The 21,796-nt window shown below is 40.0% G+C and overlaps 1 protein-coding gene across 1 annotated transcript; it reads left to right on the top strand.

Annotated features, from left to right (window-relative positions):
* Positions 1 to 4,915: 4,915 nt before the first annotated feature.
* Positions 4,916 to 13,238, top strand: T265_04057 (hypothetical protein; the record flags this gene model as incomplete). Its single annotated transcript, XM_009168692.1, has 3 exons — positions 4,916 to 5,002; positions 12,951 to 13,039; positions 13,112 to 13,238. The coding sequence occupies 3 exons, from the start codon at positions 4,916 to 4,918 to the stop codon at positions 13,236 to 13,238; spliced, it is 303 nt and encodes a 100-aa protein (XP_009166956.1).
* Between the last annotated feature and the right edge of the window lie 8,558 nt (positions 13,239 to 21,796).

Genomic DNA, 21,796 nt, shown 5'->3' with positions numbered 1-21,796 from the left:
CATGCGTTGATATGCACAAGAATTATGGGGAAAACGGTAATACATTCCTTCTCAAATAGCCTGCCATACCAGATGCATGAGGAAGAACACAAAAAATTGCACAACGGGCTTGTTTACTTCCTGTGTGTTAAATTTCATTAGCGTGTTATCATCAGACTTTAAAACTGACTTTCTCACTATCTGTGGGTTGCCTATGCCTCGTTTGCTGCCTCCCAGAGTAAATGTCCCATATTAATATTGAGGTACAAGCTATTTAATAAATGTTTCTTATACAGAAAGATGGAAATCGATACGGTTGTTATAGCGCGTGATACGAAGTCACAAGGCGTAGAAATATATAAAAATTGTGACGTGGTCCCAAGTGTGACAAAGTGTGACAGAAAGTATGAAGATATAAGAATTATTGACCCCTAACCCTCAGAAAGGTGAGCGAGTCTTATGCCTTCTAGTATCCAGAAATAAGTGTAAATGTTGGTTAGACTCAGAGACCAGTTACTAAGTGACAGCTCAATGCTCTTCCCTTGAATTATTCAAAACAATCAAGGCCGCTACCTGCAATCCAGTTTACATAGAAAACGACTTCATTCGTTCTATTACACACAGTCACCTCATGGTACGTGTATTTTATAATTCCTCTTGTTCAGTTTCTCATTACAATGACGATGATAAGCTTAATGTGACCGCGACAGGCCGTAAGCGCTTATCCTTACGGAAGTGGGCTGTTGGACGCAGTGTGCTCCCAAGTTATCAGTGTTTAAAGCTACATTCACTCATATTTAACGCCTTTTAAACTAGTCTACGAACAACAAGAACAACAGTACAACCAGCTCGATCCTGTGCCACTCATTTAATGTTCTGAGAGGATAGCGACTCTGGTTTTGTGTATTGGCTACATTGCAAACAAGTTTCTAAGCCACATAGGTAAAGGAAAAGCATACAAGTAACAGTATGATGCATCATTCTTATCCCAATCAGTCTGAGATTTCTGGCGAGTTAGAGGGCGCAATGGTGTTGCCACGATCGGCAACAAACAGAAAACGAAAGTAATTGAACAGTGGCGATCAAGCAGAGAGATTGTAGAACTAATATGTGTTAGAAACGGTATCCATTACAGCGAACCAAAACCCTACTGAAAAGTAAAAAGCGACCAAATGTGAAGTGCTACCTCTACCGAAATGTCTCTGAAAAGCATTGAAAAGAGAGCTGACTCAAAATTCGTTTAATTTATTGAGCAATTTGTTCTTTAATTTCAGGTATGCTTTTGTTGAACTAGGTAGTCACATTGTCAATCAGATGGTGCGAATTTTTTTGCCAAGGAATATTCGATCAAATGTGCATCACTTATCAATATCATGTGTCCTGGTTTCTGATTCAATTTGTTTTCGTATTAGTGTTTTACTGGAGCACAACTCTAACGGCTCAAATGTTCTGTAATTTCAGGTATGCTTTTGTTGAACTAGGTAGTCACATTGTCAATCAGATGGTGCGAATTTTTTTGCCAAGGAATATTCGATCAAATGTGCATCACTTATCAATATCATGTGTCCTGGTTTCTGATTCAATTTGTTTTCGTATTAGTGTTTTACTGGAGCACAACTCTAACGGCTCAAATTGAGGAAATCTAACATCAGACCATTCGTATTTTCCATTGGCAATTTCCTATGGGTTTCATTAGCGAACATCACTGATTAATTGAGCGCGTAGTAATGGCGGCTGAAAAATATCAAACCGTACTGGTAATTTTTTTATCAAAAGACGAGCTGTGATGCTTAAGCAAATAATTTCTGATCACTTTGGTAGATAAAGCATAATCTAACGTAAAGATGCTTCATCGGTTAGCTCTGACAATCAATGACTGACTATTAGCAAGGAGTGGAATTCGCCTACAGTAGGCCAACTAATGTCAAGCAATGGCTTTTACTATGAACTCAGATAACTTTTTTGTGAGAACGAAGGAGTTGATCAATAACGACAGTATAACGTGAACACGGATAGCAGTTGCGAAACAAGCAACAGTTCCTAGATCAGATTTTGTCGCGAGCCACCGCATATATTGTTTGTTTGCCGCCGAATATATCAAGTTACTCATACTGGGCTGGGGACCTAAATGACGTACTGGCTTTTTGCCGGTGTTTTGTGGCACACTAACTTGGCTGCATTAAGTTAAACCAAACAGAAGCAACTTGAGCATGGTCCTTTAATAGGTAGTTTAGTATGCCCTTACTTTAACTTGTCGGCTGTTTCAAACCCAAATAAATTTATCACGTTTTCCCCCATGTTTTTTCCGTGCGATTCCCAAATGGGTATTACGCGGAAGAACACGGGAGACAGGAAGCGCCTGTCTGTATCTAACCAGTTGTACACACTACTATTGAATGATGGATATCCGCCATCATTTATGTGAATTCTACACTGCGAACGCCCGAGTTCATTTATCATTAGCGTTCCTTGAGCCATTATTATTGCAGTCGAAATCCTAATAGGAAAAATACCTTTCTTATACATCCGGATCTTGAAAACATGTGCACAGAAATAAATCTGGTTAGGTCTGCGATAGTCATCAATTCAGCGATCCTAATGTTACATTGCCCAATGTCGTTTATTGTGTTACATAATGACCTTCATTTCCGTAAATGTCATTCTCCACTGTAGCGCTTTTGTTGAAATAATAAAATACGACCGGAGAATCTAATAACATCTTGGCCAGTGATTTACGACTCAACTTCAAAAACAATAAAACAACCCACATATATGCTATCACATCGTGTACCTCGACCAACGTCACTAAAAACGGTTCGTGGATGCATCGACAGACCGAAAAAATGGTATCAAATAAATCTGCTCCAAATGGTTTTTACAACATACATGTGATACAAGAGTGTCAAATACATATGGTGGTGTTCTTCAACTATGAACTCTTTTGTTAGGTCATTAAAAAAATCCGCCTGAAGAGAATACAAAAACCGTTCGCAGCTCATTAGGGTGAGGCAAATTTTTCTTGTATAAATACAAGTTAACAGTCCAAAAGTGTCTTTAATATCATGTACGTTTTGTTTGTTAAACTCCTAAAAATACCACAATGATTTACTCCTGAGATGTCAGGACTGGTCTTATTTTCATTTAAGTAAACTTTCGCAGAACTTCTACGGGATAAAAGTACAAACACATCAGGTCTAAACGCTGAAGTCGGACGACTTGATTTGGCTTCACATCTAAACGGAATAACAAAACAGAACAAAATCAGTGAAAGTTCTCATCACCCACTTCGACAATTTGTGCAAGAAGTCAAGAAATGCATAAACCTCGTTAATAGTGATAGATATCACTTACTGAGTGAAAGAAACGTCCATAAAAATAGGATTCTAAGAAGCAAATGAAGAAGTGTGGATAAGACAGATCTTGAGCTGCATTTGGCACACTAATGCAATAGTTGAGAACTTGTAGCTAGCGGTAATTTGATAAACCAAAGGCGCACAGAAGGGTTGGCATGATGGCCGATTTTGATGACAATGGCACGGGAAAGGTGAACTTTGTAGTATATTTTCCTGTATTGGTGACGGTGAAGAAGTTGAACCCTGAGATCCAGAAAGGGTTTGCGTAGCGTTTTTCATAGATGGAGTCGGAAGTAAGCTTTGATTTGAATAAGTTGCAATAGGTAAATAATGTTTTGGAAGCAAAATAACCTGCTGCTTGCTTTAAGCGATAGTACGGAGGATCTGGGTCATATGGAGCAGAGCAAGCCTGTCGAAGGAGAACTGGTTACGAAGGGCAAATAATTCATTAAGTTTAGAATGATAATCAACTAACCGTAATGGAACTGATCAATTCTATTCAAACGCAAACCAAAAAGTGAGGCGGTGGGTGACTGGGCACACGTTTGAGGGGAAAAAACCAAAGAGGAAGCAAATGGACGGCATCAAGTTCATGTGTGCCAAGGAGAAGAAGTGCCCGATGAGTCTCGCACAGAAACAATCATAAGACTGCTTTCTGAGTTCCTCTGACATGCGCGCAGTTACCACTGGTCCGAAGAACTTTAGCTTTCCAATGAGAATACGACTTAGGAACTTAGAGCTTGTGATAATTCACAGAAACGTACATGTGAACAGAAACGAGAGAAGATATTGTTCAGAAACAGAATAGGCAGGGTCAAGGAAGAACAAAGCCTAAACAAAAATTGCACTGACGTTGCAAATTTAAAATAATATTATTGACTATGCGTGCCTAAACAGATGGATGCAGTAGGACGTTTCTAACCAGGTTCAATAAGCATGGATGTAGTTGATCCGGTACGTATTGTAATATTCTGCTTGATCATTTCATTCATGACCTTCATCCTTGTTTAGTAAGGTCATTCCAAGTTTCCACCAATGACCTTTAGTGCCGGTTCCCGCCGTATGCATCATCATTATGCATATAACTCACAAAATATCATGTTGCCTGCAGAAAGTTGAGAAACGCTACTCAGGTCATTCAAGCCTCGTCAATTTCTGGGGTACCGCAGGTCCTTTATTATTCGCCGCTAAAGTGCTGTCGTTCTGTTTGCTTTTCAAACGAATGTTCGGGTCATAGCCTGACATCCAAACGTTTGCCCACACTTCCAATCTACAGTCCATTCACAACGTTAAAGAGTCTGATTCAGTGGCCTGCGAAAGTTCTCACAATACTCCGCGTGTTTTTCTGCGGCCTTTATCTACCTATGCTGAACAGTATGCGATTAAGTAGATACGCCCCTAGGAACAGTATACCTATCTCAGGTATCGTAGATGGTGGTCGTTGGCTTGTTTGCTGAGCTGGGCAATTTGATTGCAAACGCTTCATCACCAATCGAGGTGACATCATCAGTGCGTTATTGTGGTTGCGCACAACCACCAACCCACCGCTACGCACTACTACGCTCCACAATAAGGCACTGATGATGTCACCTCGATTGGTGATGAAACGTTTGCAATCAAATTGCCCAGCTCGGCAAACAAGCCAACGACCACCAGTATACCTATCTGCTGTATCTTCTTAAGGCAAAAGAGAGTGTTGATCGCCGAAATTTTCTGGTAAACCGACGGGTTCCTCCACCCCACCAAACTGCGCGAGGTTTATTCACAATAGAAACCTGAGCCTAAATAACGCCGTGTTTTTTACTGTGAAACCAGTTGCTGTAAGTGAGTTCCTGTTTAATTGTATCATACAATATGCACAAAAAGCCTTCTCAACCGTTCACGTTGCGATTTCTACTACAACGCAAGATAAATGTTTTGCATATGTAATTTTGTGAGGTATGAACTTCTGCTGAGTTTTATGTTGGTACCAGTTCGCCGTGTGTGGGTGACGAACTCTGAGTATTTTGGACAAGCCTGAACCACAGGCACAATTTCGTACTCAAATCACCTGCCACTCAACTACAACCGGATCTCGGCAGCCGCGTTGCTGCACAATCTTTATAGTAAATTCTGTCACATTTTTACGCCTAGTTGTAAATATCAGCTGGAGTATTGTACGCCAAGGTGCATATTTTGTTTCCTTCGGTCACACATAATGCACAGGTTACTTGTCTGCTCGTCAAGAATAACAACTGACTCAAATAATCTGTTATTTCGCATAAATGACTCAGACAACTAATTAGTGAGCACTAATTATGACTAAGAATGCTTTAGTTGTGACTCTGGGGATTGTTCTTTTATTCCGCAGTCCACAGTCCATATCCCGTGCATTGCAGATACAGAAATCAGTACAGTTGTCTTATCAATATCTTTAAAAGTAAAATGTCCATGTGAACAAGATAGAAACCACCATAATTGCAACGGACAGTTTTCTTGAATTACCTATACTGTGAATCTGAATTTTCCAGTCCGAAGAGTAGGACAGATGATCAGCAGGAACCGGTATAATCGCTAGTTGTATATATATATATATATATATATACATATATTAGAGATTTGTCTAGTAAGTCATCGCCTTATGGTTCACCAGCATCGTAAGCTCAAACAAATAACGCTATTTTGATTTGACTGAACTAGACCAAGACAGGTAAACATAAGTTTACATCAGTGATGGTCTCAATGAACGTATTTTAAGTCCGTTGTTTGACAGTTCACGTATGCGTAATTTGACAAGGAGATTTTCTTGAACACCAAAGAAAGTGTTCCACGAGGGTGGTGTTGGATATCACTGTATACATACAATAAACCTGAGAGCTTGGATCAAGTACATGGAAGAAAATGGTTGTATTTGCGCAACATACCGTTTAGTCCAATCGGGACGCATAGTTCCGTCCTCGATTTAAAGCGACAATCGTCACTAAAGGTATGTGGGTGTACGCGAATAGGCCGAGACGTTTACGATTAAATCCTTGGTAACACTGAGTTGCTCATTATCATTTTAAAACCCTTCTTCTGAAACACTTCGGTGACTCATCCCAGGGAGTCAGATTTTCGCGCAGCTTTAGACATTTTACAAGTTTTTCATATCCCATTACACGGTATTTTCCGAACTATAACTCAGGGTCTTTTAAATGTAATATTTAGGAATTCATCTAAGTATATTCCTCACAAGTGTGTTCAATGGCATTTAGTAAGAGCTTGTAGATATACGCAGAAATAAATGTTATAAAATAGTTTTCTTATACTTCTCGGACAGTTTGTAATGTTTAGTTGACTGGTAAAAGTAAATAGTCCTTTTATCGCAAATATTATCCAACGTCATTCTGTAACCAAGCTCTGCTCAACCAACTTATCCAGTTGGCCACCCGATATTTCTGACCTAATTACGTTCAGCTTCAACTAAATTAGAACTTTACTCAATTACTTTTTCGCATATAATTGTGACATAATAAGCTAGAATAATATGAGAGACGGGACTTTACGCAGCGTTTACACATTGTTCCTGGCATTTGCCCATCTAATACATAAAGTCTTTGAAACTTTGGGAAATAAAAAGGTAGATTCATTTTTGAAACCTAATCCCGAAAAGTGGCCACTTCACATAGTAAACATACAATGGAATTTATTGGCCAATTCAAACTCATTCCACAAAATTGGTGAGTTGATGGTGCAGCTTAACTTTTGCTTTAAATAGGGTTATACTATTCATTGAGTAATAGCACTCCGGGAATTTGAAAACCCCTGGCAAAATTCACTCGGCAGGAAAGGGATATTCTAAGATACTTGCTTTGTTGCTTTTGTTATTGAAACAATATATTCAATGATTGTGGTATTTTGCAAACCTTGTTGGCATGCGTTTTACAATTTCAACAAACAAATGAAATCTAGTAATCTTTGACAAGAGTGGTTAGTGGACAGACTACGTTATCCATGGAGGAAGTGAGGTGTTTTGCCTGTCGAGAGTACTGACAATGTTTTCCTTTACTTTGCAATTATTAGATTATGGACGATGTGCCAATAAAACAATCTATAACCCCAAAGAGCTGTCTTATGACTATTTGTTACAACGAACTTTTTGCGTGATCCATTTGATAGATCGCGATTTGCTCCGGAAAGTCTTTAGGACTTACTTAGCGGATTTGTTGTTGTACTGTAGTACATTATGGCTGTACTTATATGAAGGAAGAAATTATATTCGTTCATGGTCACTCACTACCAGACTAAATGCTTGAATAAATTGGTGGGAGTTTTGGAGGTTCTATCGTGACCAAAACCTTTGTATTAAGTGCTATATTCTCATCAAAATTGACCCAACAGATTTGTCTGCCATTTTAAAATAAACGTGAATGACAGCATGAAGTTAGCTGAGTTTTTTGTTTTTGTCGTCATCTGGAACCATGGGTTACAGAAAACAGCTTCCGCTTCCTTTTGCGCGGTAAAGTTTTGTTACAGGTTAATGGTCAACATCTTGAACTTAGCTCTTTCGGCTGCTACGAAGTTGTTCGGTTTGAAGTGTTGAAGAATTTTTTCTTCAATGTAGTGTAAGAAATATCGATTGGAGATTCAGGATTTACTAAATTTTTGATCAAAGTATACGCCACCTTGCCAACGAAATGTAGGAAATATGCAGTGAGTTTCTTATCACCCATATTAGATTTTGTGAGGCCCCATATGTCAAACCGTTCCAAATAATCCTCTACGTCACGCGCAGTTGAATTAACATCTAACGGTTCCATTTCGGCTGGCATGATGAATTGTTCCAATCGCGACGCCAAAATGTGATACTTAAGTTTCGTACGTATATCGGTATAACCAGACGAACTAGAAATCCAGAATTCAGCGAAGCGTAACAACCAGCACGTATGTATTCGAATTGGCGACTATATACAGTATATAGAATATTAAAACAAGAGAATAATAAATAGAGCAACGAACAGAATATCAGTCATGTTCATCACATCAAGCTTGATTTTGAGTAAACTGGCGAGAAAATTGCAGAGCAACACATAACTTTCAAGAAAAGTGAATTAACCCCTTTGATTTAGTGGTTCTCATGGAGCAATTAATAGCTGGCAAAGACTAGGACAGAACTGGGAGCAACAACTATTGTTCGACAGTTATTTGGTGGGCATTCCATCGTCAACCAAGAAGATGCCACCAGCGCGGGTCTATTCACATAGTTATACACAAGGAAAGTGAATGCATTTATCTCTTTCAGACTAGAGTAGGACGTTTGGGCCGTAGGTCTCATGTCTAAAAATCAGTATTTATGACGAAAAGAAACAAAAGATATATACAAAATTTTCAAATTGACGACACAACGAAGTTGTCGTGGGCCTAGGAAATATTTACTGCGTTAACTAGCTCTCAATTTCAGTGTATCCATCGGCGCTCCATCTTTGACATGTTCAAGGCGACACATTCTAAAATACATATGTGGCAGTAACTTGAAATCACTTAATCTACAGACAACTCATTTGTAAAACGCTGATCTCTGTCACTGTTTCCAGTATAACTTCGGGCCCAGGAACAAACTTACATATTTTAGAAAAAATATATTTCCCTCACCCAGTTCGCACAATAGTTTCTTGGTCTTTGCATCTGAGAAAGCTTAAAAGAAGCGTAATTAGAGCTAAAAAGCTTCTCAGTTAAATATTATATAAGGCTGTCATAAGGGAGAATTTTCCAAGCTGGCGCGATAAATTACCTGGATATTTTGAATTCAAAGTTGGTTTCATCTTATCCATGTGGAATCTTCATATACAAAGCAGTTATCCTCCTTGGTAGAGTCTGAGAAGTTCCTTCACAAACACTGTCACTGATCTATAAAGATCATAACCATCCATCATGATCACGCTTCGTCGACTGGTGACAGAACCTTCACCGACCAATTTCCAGGCTCGACCATTGCAGTGTTGCACACCTGGTCAGCAATTTGGGGACACACTGAAAATACCACTATTTTGACATACAGAATGCGATTGTACAATGTGAAAAAGGATTTCATGGATGGGGGGCAGTTGGGAGTGCAGATTGCAGTAAGTGTCAGATAACGACAACCATATACCTGACTGGCTTTTAATACAAAGCTCAAAACGATACAGAACATCAAATGTCACTTTTGGCTCAGATACTCCAATAACAGACAGGCTTCTGAGGGATTGCAACACTCAGAGAAATAAGAGCCAACGCTTTGAAACGAATTAAAAAGTGTAGGTATCCTTCTGAAGTGGGGCGCACCCCACATCTATAGGACTCACTGAGTTGGGTCGAAACCTTAGGAACTGGGAATGCATCCAGTGATGTCTTATATTCAAATGCCGATACGCATTTCTGGCTGCTATATGCACGCTATTTGTTTTAAGGGCTACTCGCTGAAAAAAGTGTCTGGAGCATACCCAACTATGCAGTACCGGTTTTAAGTCATACAATTCTACTTTTATTTAACTATGTGCGGACGGATTTACTCCAACAGAAATGAACATACAACATCAGAAAACATTTTTAACGATTAGGCTTGTTTTGTTCCTGCTGTTCATGCATGAATATCCCCTACGGAGTGGTCAAACCAATGATCGTCTGATTACTGAAATCTTGGTGCTAACTGATAAAATGTGTTCATGTAGGTGAATTAGGTATATTTACGTATGCTAACGCTAATCTTAAGACTTAATCGACAGGGCGGACTAGCCATGGATAAATATATCAAGTGCAGGCCAAATGCAAAATGGTCTCATTACCTTGAATGTCAAACACTGACCAACCGCAGATTAGTTGCATGCCTTATTTGTTTTAGTTGTCTGCAGTCCCGTTCAGATCATGAGTGTGTTATTCTGGCCAACCTACGTCAAAGCGTGGGACTCGATCTGCATTTTCAAGTTAGCTTAATATTCTAAGATAAACCGTGAGTGGAACTCGAGTTCCCCGAGTTGCAACATGCACCTTAGCATCAGCACTCCAGTAAATGTGTGACGCTTCCGAATGATGATATTTAAACGAATAAAAATGTTTACGACGTATGGTGGTTCATTAGATGAGCACATTTTAGGGCAATAATCCTCAGGAGGCATTGGACATCAAATGATTTGACAGTGGCAGTGAATACATTTTTCTATGTAGGTTTTGATAAATTTCGCTACAAGTTTCTGAGAACATTTTTGTTTTATTGTACGGTATGTGTACTCTCTAAGGAAGATGGCGGATTTGGTTTTAATATTTCACTCCCTTCAACCATTAGGCATGTAAAATATCCTCTTAGTTGAATTAGTTCCAAAGCTTTCCTGCAAAAAGTTTGCGCGATATCAATGGAAAAATTCAAAATTTGGTACTGAACTTCCTTAGTTCAACCAAGATTTCAGCCTTTAAGTCTCCTCAAACGTGCATATGAAAAATTGGAAATTTTCCTCTTGGCAGTGGATGGAGTTTAAAGTGGACAGCGCAACATTCACCGAGAAACTGGTCTGCACCACTACGCAGTAGACAAATTAGCCAGCTTATCTGTATTAGCGTTTTCTTCTACGGGATTCTAATTCACAGAGCCGTTGGCGCTTACAAAGAGATTAATGTCCGAACTCCTTCTGACATGTTGCAATTACAGGCCAGTCAACAAAACAAGTTTGGTACTCGAAGCGGGGGATTAGGGGATGTAAGTAAATCGTTACCAAGGCGGAGCTAGCGTGCCTAGTTGCATTTGAAACTGTGCTTGTGGAGGAAGAACGATTAAGCTGTTGCGTCCAATATGAAAGCTCAAACAAGACAGGCATGCATATTTTTCAGGAACAGTTTGGATTGGATTAAAAAGTTGAGATGTTCGCGACAATAGCATTCGTTCTCGCCTAATGGCGGATTCTTACGGTTGAATTGTCATAGGTGAAATTTTTTTAGACATTCTCAGGTGTAGATCACTAGTTTCCGAGTAGCCTGTGTAAAACTGCCAAAGAATTAAGTAGGGTTTGCACTAACACGCTCATTCATGACTAGGCATAATCGAACTATTTTCAAGGACTGAGTTGTACAATACTGTGTGCGCCAGTACGTCAAACAATTAAATGACTCTGTGGTCCAACGATCGATCAATTCATTTGATCTTCCTGTGATATCATTTGGATAACTTTGTTAACCAAAGATTCATGAATTATTTATGCCATTAAACCGGTTTCCGGAAACTGGCTATTTTTGGAAGGTATTGTGTAGTCTTGACAAATGTTTTTCTTTCGTCGACAATTGAAAATTCAGCCAAGTGTAAAAGACTGGATCTCTCACATGTATTCCGGCCAAGCCTATTTCAGGCTATGATAGATTAAGGGTAGTGTTTGTTGCGACCTCGGTGGGGAGTATTTCTGAAGATGGCAGAATTCTAGAGATTTGATAAAGGAGCGTAAGGCAGTTTTCACAATGTACTTTAGTGACTGTCAACCCATTTTCCATTCATACTTTTTTGTCATTTCTTGTTGGTGGTTAATGTAGTACTGAATTCACCAAGTCTTCCAGCTGTCTGATCCAGCTGGAGACAATTTGCGAATGTAAATTTATGTCAAAATGCAACTTTACCCCTGATTAATTCTAAGGTTGAGATTGTGATTTTATTCCTCGTTGTCGCGTTTCTTTGCCTGGCAGCTTGGTGGAATTGTAAAAACACAACAATCAAAGCTAATTAAAGGCGAATACCGTACATAACATCAAAGACATCAATGTAACCTTCTCACAAAGCCAGGTTTGTGCGGGAATTGCCAAAAAACTAACTTATAATTAATCACGGTAATCTCAGCAATTTGTCTACGCGGCGAATGTAATCTAGAAATATCTATCTAGAAATGTATGGGAGTGCCTATTTTGTCTTCATCGAATACGGCTGTTTGTTTTTCCAGGGATACCTCACCAACTCGATATATCCCAACAAACGTAGGCAAAGAAAACAGTTCACTTGGAGGTACTTCTGTTTGGAAGGATATGCTCTGGATTGTGTTTGGCCTTCTTCGCAATGCCTGCGTTTGAACTCAGCATTGTGCTGCAGCAGATTTTTGTTGCAGATTCGTTGATAAAAGTGAATGGCGTAGGACGATAAGGAGATAAACCTCATCAGCGGAGAATAGTTGGTTTTGTGCTCCAATATAACCCTATAGATGGTATTCTTTCACAAACGTCACTCGCACATTTTAATCTCTGTCTTGTATGATCCATGTGACTTCCATCACAGGTCTGAGATACGTCTACCAACAATCAGCTTAGATTTCAACCAAATTTTCACCGTCACCGCCTCCTTCATAAGATGCGTGAATATGCTTGTCCCGCAGGATAATTTGTAGGCCAATAAAAGACACTTTAAGATTCAAATGAGTCAGAATCAGGACAAAACAAACCTTTGGGAGACAGGATATCCCGTCACAGAATTATATCTGTTTCTTACGTTGAATATTTTTAGAGAGATATTACGACCAGCCAAGATTCCTGTCCTTGTTTATTTATTGATGTACCTGGTAGAATAATTCCGGTACCTGGTATTGACACTAGAGTTTTCTAAGTCCAGTATGATGGAATTAGAGCAAGCGGCTAAATACTTGAAAATTTTTTCTATAGAGGAAAATGTCGGCAGCTCAGTGTAGATGGTTGTTGGCTTGTTCGCTGAGCTGGGCCATTTTGATCCAAACGTTTCATCACCAATCGAGGTGATATCATCAGTGCGTTATAGGGGAGCGAAGTAGTGCGTAGCGGTGGGTTAATGGTTGTGCATTGAATAGTGTTACGCGTGTGTTACTATACGTACTGTTAGCCGGGGATGACTTTTGTTCGCGATTAGTTGTTCGGTCGGGCGGTTCCATTGGTTGCCCCACTGTCCCGTGTCCTCATTCGCCGATGGCCACGTGACGTTTGAGCTTGGCATCGCTTGCCGTCGTAATCTGGTCGATGTTGGAGTGACAAACGGGGAACACAAACTGGGAGGAGACTATGGCACGAATAAAGGAACACAGTGCGACTGTCACGAGGCATGACCCCCTGTCCTTGATATTCATACATGACGATCAACAAGGCCATAAACTCAATCTGGAAAATGCAAAAATTTTGGCATACGGAGACACGAGACACGGGAGTGAATCTCTGGAAGCATGGTACTCCAAGGCAGATTCGATCAACCGGTGCATCGATATAGATCCTGTTTACGCACCCCTACGTCCAAAAGGCCAACATCTCAACCGAACGCTCAAGGAGGAACGAATGTTGGATTCACAAACAGGGGAACAAGGAACTCCTTGGAGGCAAATCAACAAAGGTCACAAGCCGGTACTCGAAAGGACAAAGGTCACTCCAGCATCGACCAGATTACGGCGGCAGGGATGCCAAGCTCAAACGTCACGTGGCCATCGGCTGATGAGGACACGGGATAAAAGAACAACCAATGGAACCACCCGACCGAATAACTAATTGCGGTCAAAGGTCATTCCCGGCTGCCAGCACGTATATCAACGCACAACCACTAACCCACCGCTAGGCACGGCTACGCACTGATGATGTCACCTCGATTGGTGACGAAATGTTTGCAACCAAGTTGCCCAGCTCAGCGAACAAACCAACGACCATTTTGGGACTACGTTTTTTCACATGGGTTTAATTCAACTTGATATTTCCTTACAAGCCCGAAGAACGACCGGAGAAGTGTTGAGGAACATTCACTACATTTATATTCAAAATGTTTCTCCTCCTCATGGCCCCTATCAATATCAGATCGATTTACTACGGCTTTTTCTACAAGACACTTGTCATTGCTAACGTCAGAGAAATTCAAGAATCTCACTGTAGTACCAGCTGAATAACGATAACTTACAGATGTAAAAGTTTGATGATGTGCCGGGGAACAAGAAAGGATTAGGAAATCCCAAAACTTCTGTTTATTCAAACTGAATTCCATCCGCTCAAGTTGTCATGAGTGTTTGTGGTGATATTGATCATTCATGGTTGTCTGTATGCCCAATTTCCCACCAATATCTTAACACGCATTGGGTGGATTTGCAGACAAATTTCCTGTTCAGCTTGCGTTCTGTGACACTGATAGTCCTTTTTCCATAACACGACCTAAATTTTTTAGTCTCAATGCCATTCTTGTGCCGAGTCTCCATAAAATCATTTAGCGACTAACCGGAAATGGAATACAGATTCATCATGCTCTCACCAATTGCCCATATTTCTATAGCTGCTTCTCTGAGCAATCCACTGGTTTGTTTTGCTAGTAGTATGTTCCAACTTGCACCACCATTCTCTCATGATTTCTAAGAGTACTTTTTTTGGTAAAAAGGCTGTATCAGGTGGAGTTGCCCTGTTGATTCCATTCACTTGCATCTTCTCACAAGATTCATTTAGCCTTTCATTTTCGGCCCTCAAATTGTGGCGCAATACTTATTGAACAAGCTTTCACCTGGAAAATTTTCCCGACAAACTGGTCAGCTTGGTTCTCTGAGACAACATCAAAGCCAGTGGGAGCATTCTTACAAACATGTAAGGCATGCAATCTTGAATGAATTCGCCAACAATAAATTAAATATTCAAACTTATATACGTGGACCCAATTAATGTTACTGGGAGTTTTATTAAAATTGCCTGTGGCACCGAGTTGGATACAGAAGTTTGTAGCTCTTAAAATCGGTGTTCTTCTTTCTGGTTTCCTTGGACACTCAAGCATTTCGAGTTTAATTTCCGCTTTACGTTGAAACACCTTGATGTTTTGGAACATTTAGTTCGATTGCGGACATATTCTAGCGCCGACGGGATATGTCCATATTCCCTCTATACCGGATGTAAGGGAATTCTTTGTATTAAGCCCGCTTTAATGACGACCGGAAACCAACGTTGTTTCATCGGCCTTATTGTAAAGGATTAAAAGGTTATTGCAACGAATTACGTCCTCAGGCTGGTCGTCAGCACCTTGATCCTATAAAAGCTATGTTCTGGCTCCCCTAACTCATATCAGTAATCCGCCCCAGGACACGTATAATTGCACTCAAATGTATCTCGGACATTTCTTTTCGCATTTTTCACTCCTATGTCAGTCTCTTTTTCGATGGGTATTCTTCTACGGTTGCGTGACGCGCAGAGCAATTCTTCCCTCCATTCCAGTACATGCAGTTAGGAAGGTCTGGTATCACTAACAGTGGTATTATTTAAGGTACAATTCCCCCTATATCTGTTTACTCGTCAGTTGGATGATGTCCGAACGTTTCAGCCAGATCAACGTTTTGAATAAGCTAAGGACAGGTGTTTGTTACCTTATTTATGCCAGTCCTACTTTGTTGTAACTACTCCACCACTACCACTAAATAATCCTATGACCTAGCTGCTGCAACCGCACTCCCATGTTGTTGCTCATAATATGAAAGACCTTGAAGAGAGCCTCGTCAACTGTACGCACTGAACCATTGTGTCCAACTGCTACAGCTACCTGAAAGTAAGTTTTCGATCAATTTTGCCTTGAATTTTCAAACTCGAAACAACTTTAAAGTTCCACAACCCGTCCACTTGTCTTCACATTTATCTATACGAACTTGTGTAGTCTTACGTTCACCTGCAAGATTGTACCTGTCGTCCGCAGTTTTGCATGACTCACTTAAGAGTGAGTCTTGTTTGATCAGATGAGGCCTGAACCTTTTTCTAGAGAAGTAGTGTTTCCAGCCCCACCCTTCAGTATGCTTCAATATACCTACTCCAAATCTGCTCACTGATAATTCTCACTCCTTCATCTAGGTCTACTACCAGCAGGATTTTTTGGCCTACGAGAAATGTCCTTAATTATCTACCCCCGACTCCCCTGCAAAACTATGTGCCTTTCTTTTTCAGATCGTCGTCTTCCAATTTAATTAGTCACTACCTATATAGGCTATTCTACGGATCAAACATGGAGTGTTGCCTGCTGAAATGTTCAGTTTGACCATATCATGTAAAAAAAATAAATGATGCTGTCAACTTTGTGCTCAACTCAGCTATCAGACCCCCGGGCGAAGACTGCTTACGCTAGGAAAGCATTAGGTAAAAGCACACAGGATTAGATGTATACAACCAAATGATCACCAAGGAATTCTCTCTTGGCTCGGTTTCATAATTCAACAGCTCAAGTGCTGGTGAATAAATGGACGATTTATTTCTTGCTAAACATTTGCTAATACATAATCACAATGTCCATTCACGTAGATGTGATGACAAAATTATCACTTTATCTGTGCGGAAAAAGGTAAAGTAGTGGGCAAATGAGATGTCTTCCATGAGTTGGTGAGAATCAGTGTAGTTGTCGGCCCTAGGAAAAAAAGTAGTGTCATGGTCAAATATTTTCGCTGGTAAATCTGGAAGGTAGCAATATCGTTTAGCGTGCAAACAACCAGTTGATTCATAGTAACGGGGTACCTCGGAACCGAGGTCCTGAGTTCATTTCAGGGCCAGTGAGTGACCAAGTTCCATTCAGACCGTTTTCATTCTGGTGCGTAGAGCACACTACAGATCAGTCCCGTTTGAATCCTTGGCTTCATTTTTACAGTTCGCTGAAAAACATTTCAAACTACTCCGTTGGCATATGTAGCTTGAACTGATTAAAGAATGCACTATCAGCGACCACAAACAAATTGATTCACATCATTTCGACCTGAAGATTCCGAAAGGAACTAACTCGCATTGTTCAAGTTCCATTCGTTGGCTCTTGGCACCAGCACTTAACATTTGCCATAGTCAAAATTGGCAAGGAAATATACGAGAATTGACCATTTCTTATACACTAGATGTATTCAACAGTTAGATTCCAGCGAACATAATTCTTCGGCACGGCGATATATTTAGAACTTTTGTTACGGATTTGAATCCGGACTACGCATCGCATTGAATAATTGCAAAATTCACAATTACTACACATCCCGTGATGTTTTTTCAGCAGATCAAACATGTCCCAGTATGGGACAAGGAATTCACGAAAAAACATTCCTTCCTTATATCCCCAAATTAAATCTGCCAGTAACCGTCCAAGCCCGTCTATTCACCTCCTGACTGTGCACCCAATCCGATCGCATTCACCAACAAGATATTTTGTTGTCATATTGCTTAATTTGTTTTGTTATTTTGCAGAACCACCGAACACCAACTTGTTAGCAGACGTGTACACGAGAATGAGATAAACTAATGTTCTGATACATTTCGGAACATACGTGTGGGAAACAAAACGCTTGGGATTCTTTGGACTAGTTATTTTGGCACACTGTACGAATGCTCGGCTGCGTCAGTAACTTTTTCTAATACAGTTTCGTTCAGTTCTGAATCACCTACATGGCCTCAGTGAAAAAAGAAGGCTTGGTCTTATATTACATATAGAGAATTGGAGTGTTTTTTTCGGGAAAACAGGGGATATACATCGACGAAACAGGCGTGCGAACATTTTGTCTTGGTTCTTTTGTATTGGTTCTGTTTTCGTAGATATCCCCACTTGCACATCTTTCGATTCTACCAGTGTCCTAATTTCCCCAATTTCTAGCCGGTACAAGAGGAAGAAATATTGTTTCATGCTGAAAAGTACCATTTAAACTGATCAAGCCAGTTTTGGGCAACACAATGCATTGTACGGTCCAGAATGCCGCTGTGGTGGAACCTCCGAATCTTTGAATGGCAGAACTAGTTCACTGTTCAGTCGTGGATTCGAAGCAACGATGAATGCGTTATTTCCTCTCAGGAAAATGCGACTGAAAATAGTTATGCTTGTCCGAAAGTAAACAGTTCATCATTTATAACCGGAAGTAGTGTAACTTTAATTTATCCTCGGATTCCATTTTGTAGGGGACAAAACCAGGTTCATTTTCATTTTCCACGTTCATTTCTATCTGGTTACGCTGAGAACCTTTTCTTTGATATCAAACTACTCTGTCATCAAATAACGCCTCTAGGTTGTGAACCGGGTGGCAGGAAATGGGAAAATCTCCTAAGTGGTTAATCAAGCAAATGATAAAGGGAATGCACACTTTTGAAGAAATTTTTCCATCTAAAGGCAAGTTGGGGATACTTAGAAAGACAGTAAACAGCTGAACCAGTGCGATCTCTGCCGTTCAGTATCCAGGATGTGAACAATATGGCAAATCAAGGATGTTTCATTCTGCTAAATGTTACAAGCAGCCTTGACCTGTATCAATGTTGTTTTATACACTTATCTTTTTCGTGTATTACCTTTTTTCCATGTGCGTTCACCGGTTAAATGTGTGGTTGTTACCAGAACGGTGTGTCTGTGTCTAGACGTGCGCGGGAAACTTAAATACAAAGGTGTTACGTGAGTGAACAGTAGCCTGTTAATCGCTGTCATCCAACAGAAATAATATGGAATTGCAACAGAGACTGGTCTGCCTGTTCCAAAATGCGTTGTACGTTGAACACGTGCGTCAGATCAGCATTTGTCTGCCAGTCCATCACTGCATATCTGACGGTTTTAACCCCAACAACACTCCCCCTGAATGTACACGATGTTTAAGCGTACTCAGAAGTTGGATCTAATTATAACCCATCGTTAGTTTTCTACCGTTTCTGTTTAAAAATCCATGATGTAAGAAGTCAGTAAATGAATGCAGTTGAAGCAGGATTGGCTCATATTACAGATATATGGGATTCAGTTTGAAGGCGATCGAACCGCACTTTATAAAACTTCCTGAGCAGGTACAGAATATTCTTTGATGTTTTAGGGTTGAAGTTAGGAATCGTTTGACGCCGAACTCACTGTGAAACAAAGGGAAATGAAAACATTTGGCAGAATTTATTTCTCAGCTTTCTCATCTCAGTTACAAAGACGCACCTTAAAAGTTTGATTCTGAGACGTTTATGTCCGTCACTGCCATCCGTGCAAGTATGGACCGGCAACTTTACGCTGCCCAGTTAGACGCCAATAAGAATGAGGAGCAGTAAATATTACCAAATATTACAATCGATTGCCTCAAATATTGAGTTGTGGCACATTGCACAGCTCACGTTCGGAATTCACCGCATCCCTTCTGTAGTCCAGCTCCATCGTTTAATATCCAGTGCTAGCTCTCTAACCTACGCACAACGATCAGTCAGATCTTTTCAGGGTAGACCACCAAATTTGCGGGAGGACTCAATCCCAGCACCAGTTAGGCTAGTCATCTTCCCATGACTGTCATGAAGACTAGTCATAAGGAAATAAAACTGATGGACTACTAGTATATTTTCTCCTGCCACTAAAGTGTTATGGAGTTAAAAAACAGACGGGTGTGGCTTATTGCTTGTGACATCTTTGTAGTTAGGAAAACATAACTAGAACCACAGAATGGACGGGCTTTTGATCGTTTCGATCTGAACCGATCTTGGACACCATTAGTTTTCAAACAAACTGTTGTTCGTACAACATAAACATTCTGTGTAGCAGTGGAGGGATATCATACGAAATCAAACAGCTGACTGAAGGGGAAACATTTTGGTTACTCAGTGATAAATGACATCACATAGACAGTCAAAATATATGTCCGAAAGGTGTCGGTGTTTAGTGAACTTTCCTAAGCCCAACGCACCTACTTCTTTCCAAGTAATTCTCCAAATGTACTTCAAAACTAGCACTCACACTTAAACATGAAGTTGCATTCGAAACCTTAGCAGCCAACCTGACTGCAGGCACAATAATGGCGTTGTACAGAGCTGCGTTTTCTTTTGTCTCCATTTGTCACCTTCAATAAAACTGTATTATGAACTTGATGACCTGCGTGACAAGCAAACGATTATCAAGACTTTTCCTGTTAAATACCTCAAGAAAATATCTCAAATTGTTTCCTCTTAAAGGTATTTCTCATTTAGCTTAACCAAGGTAGTAAAACCAAGTTTAAACTCTCGTACGTCTGTTTTAGTTTGTGACACTACGAGACATTGTTCGTGATACATTGACAAGGAAGCCTGAATTTTAATTCTGTTTATTGCACTGCATTTTTTGATACAATTGTTTGATACAAACGCTTCACGAAAATTTATGGACCCTACAGAGGTTGGCTTACCAAAAATACATAACCAACCAGTTGTTCTAGAATCAAATATTTACCTGCATACCAACTGTTAAATTAACTCAACCCTCGAATCATTAGTGTATATTGAATCAAGAGACTATCAACACTGGCTCTAAATGACAACTCATGAAACCAAACGACGTTCTGACGGCGAATTTTTAATACCTTCCAAATTTTCTTCGCTTCTTCGAGAGCAGCGCTGAAAATCGCCTGAATGAAGTGCTTACTAGAACCAGCCTCCCCAAAAATTAAGGTTGGCAACGAGACTATATTCAAATAGTTGTCATCATCCATTTGAATTTAAAAGACAAGCTTAGTTAGATAATTCCTTCCAAAGTTGCATTTATTTTCTTCAAGCTGATCCCCAAATGTGTATTTGGCCGACGCCTACATATCTGAATGTTCGCAGGAATTCAATTTGCTTTCACTTAAACCAATCCCCAAAGCTCGTACCAATTTATTCCAAAACAAAAGGTGGGAACATCAATGAAAACAGCTGTTGCCAGCATCATTTATGATGAAAAAAGTGGTAAGTTCTGGGATTTGCTATCTTTTCTTTTGAAAAATCTTTTGGTTCTTTTTTACACTACAATTCGCTTTCCGTGGCAGCATTCTGCAATTTGCTTCATGCTAACAAGCCGCCTTTTTGTTTGCACCTTTCCAACTGGCATGGATGAATATGTTCCATTTACTGACATCAACCCTTGGTAATTGTGACGAGTAAATTAAATATGAGTTGTGATATTCCCCAGCGCCTTTGATTTTGATCTCTAGATTGCCAATTAACTTACCGAAGAACAGTTGACATCATTCGCAATCTGAAAAATCAACGGTTGAAAAATGAGATTTCCTCGAAAAATAAACCGTGAAGTGAAAGCAAATAATACGCTTTTCTTATCACTCACGTAATAAATATTCTAGCAAAACCTGATTTTCTGTCAGTTTTTTTACTGTACTTTGATTCGATGTTTGGCAATGTGTGCGCAACAAACTTTCGGTTTAATTACTAATGGGATGTTCAAAAAACAAAATCACTGTCAGAATTTTGAGAAGAAACCACACCATCGTTCTTTCAAGCTTTAAGACAACGCACGATAAGTTGCCATCAAACATCTTGACAAGCGACTTCAGACACTTATAGTGACATATGTTTGCACAAATGTACTCATTAGCGAAATTCAAAGGTCAACACGATCTAACTGGAGATTTGTGCAGTTGTCTTCAAAAAACTCTGCCAAATCAGAAAATCGGGTGGGTATTCTCCGTAAGGGGCTTGAATGTTCTGCATCATGATTCAAATTGCCGCTGCTACTGCGGGCTGAAGGGTGCAGAAATTTCGCTCTAAATCGTCCCATGTCTAACTACATATTATCATGTCAAAATCTTTCGCGTGTCCAGGGAATAATGAAAAAA

This window comes from Opisthorchis viverrini (assembly GCF_000715545.1).
Source record: "Opisthorchis viverrini unplaced genomic scaffold opera_v5_63, whole genome shotgun sequence".
NCBI lineage: Eukaryota > Metazoa > Platyhelminthes > Trematoda > Opisthorchiida > Opisthorchiidae > Opisthorchis > Opisthorchis viverrini.
The sequence above is the reverse complement of the archived record's forward strand: the minus strand, read 5'-3'. Positions and strand labels throughout refer to the sequence as shown.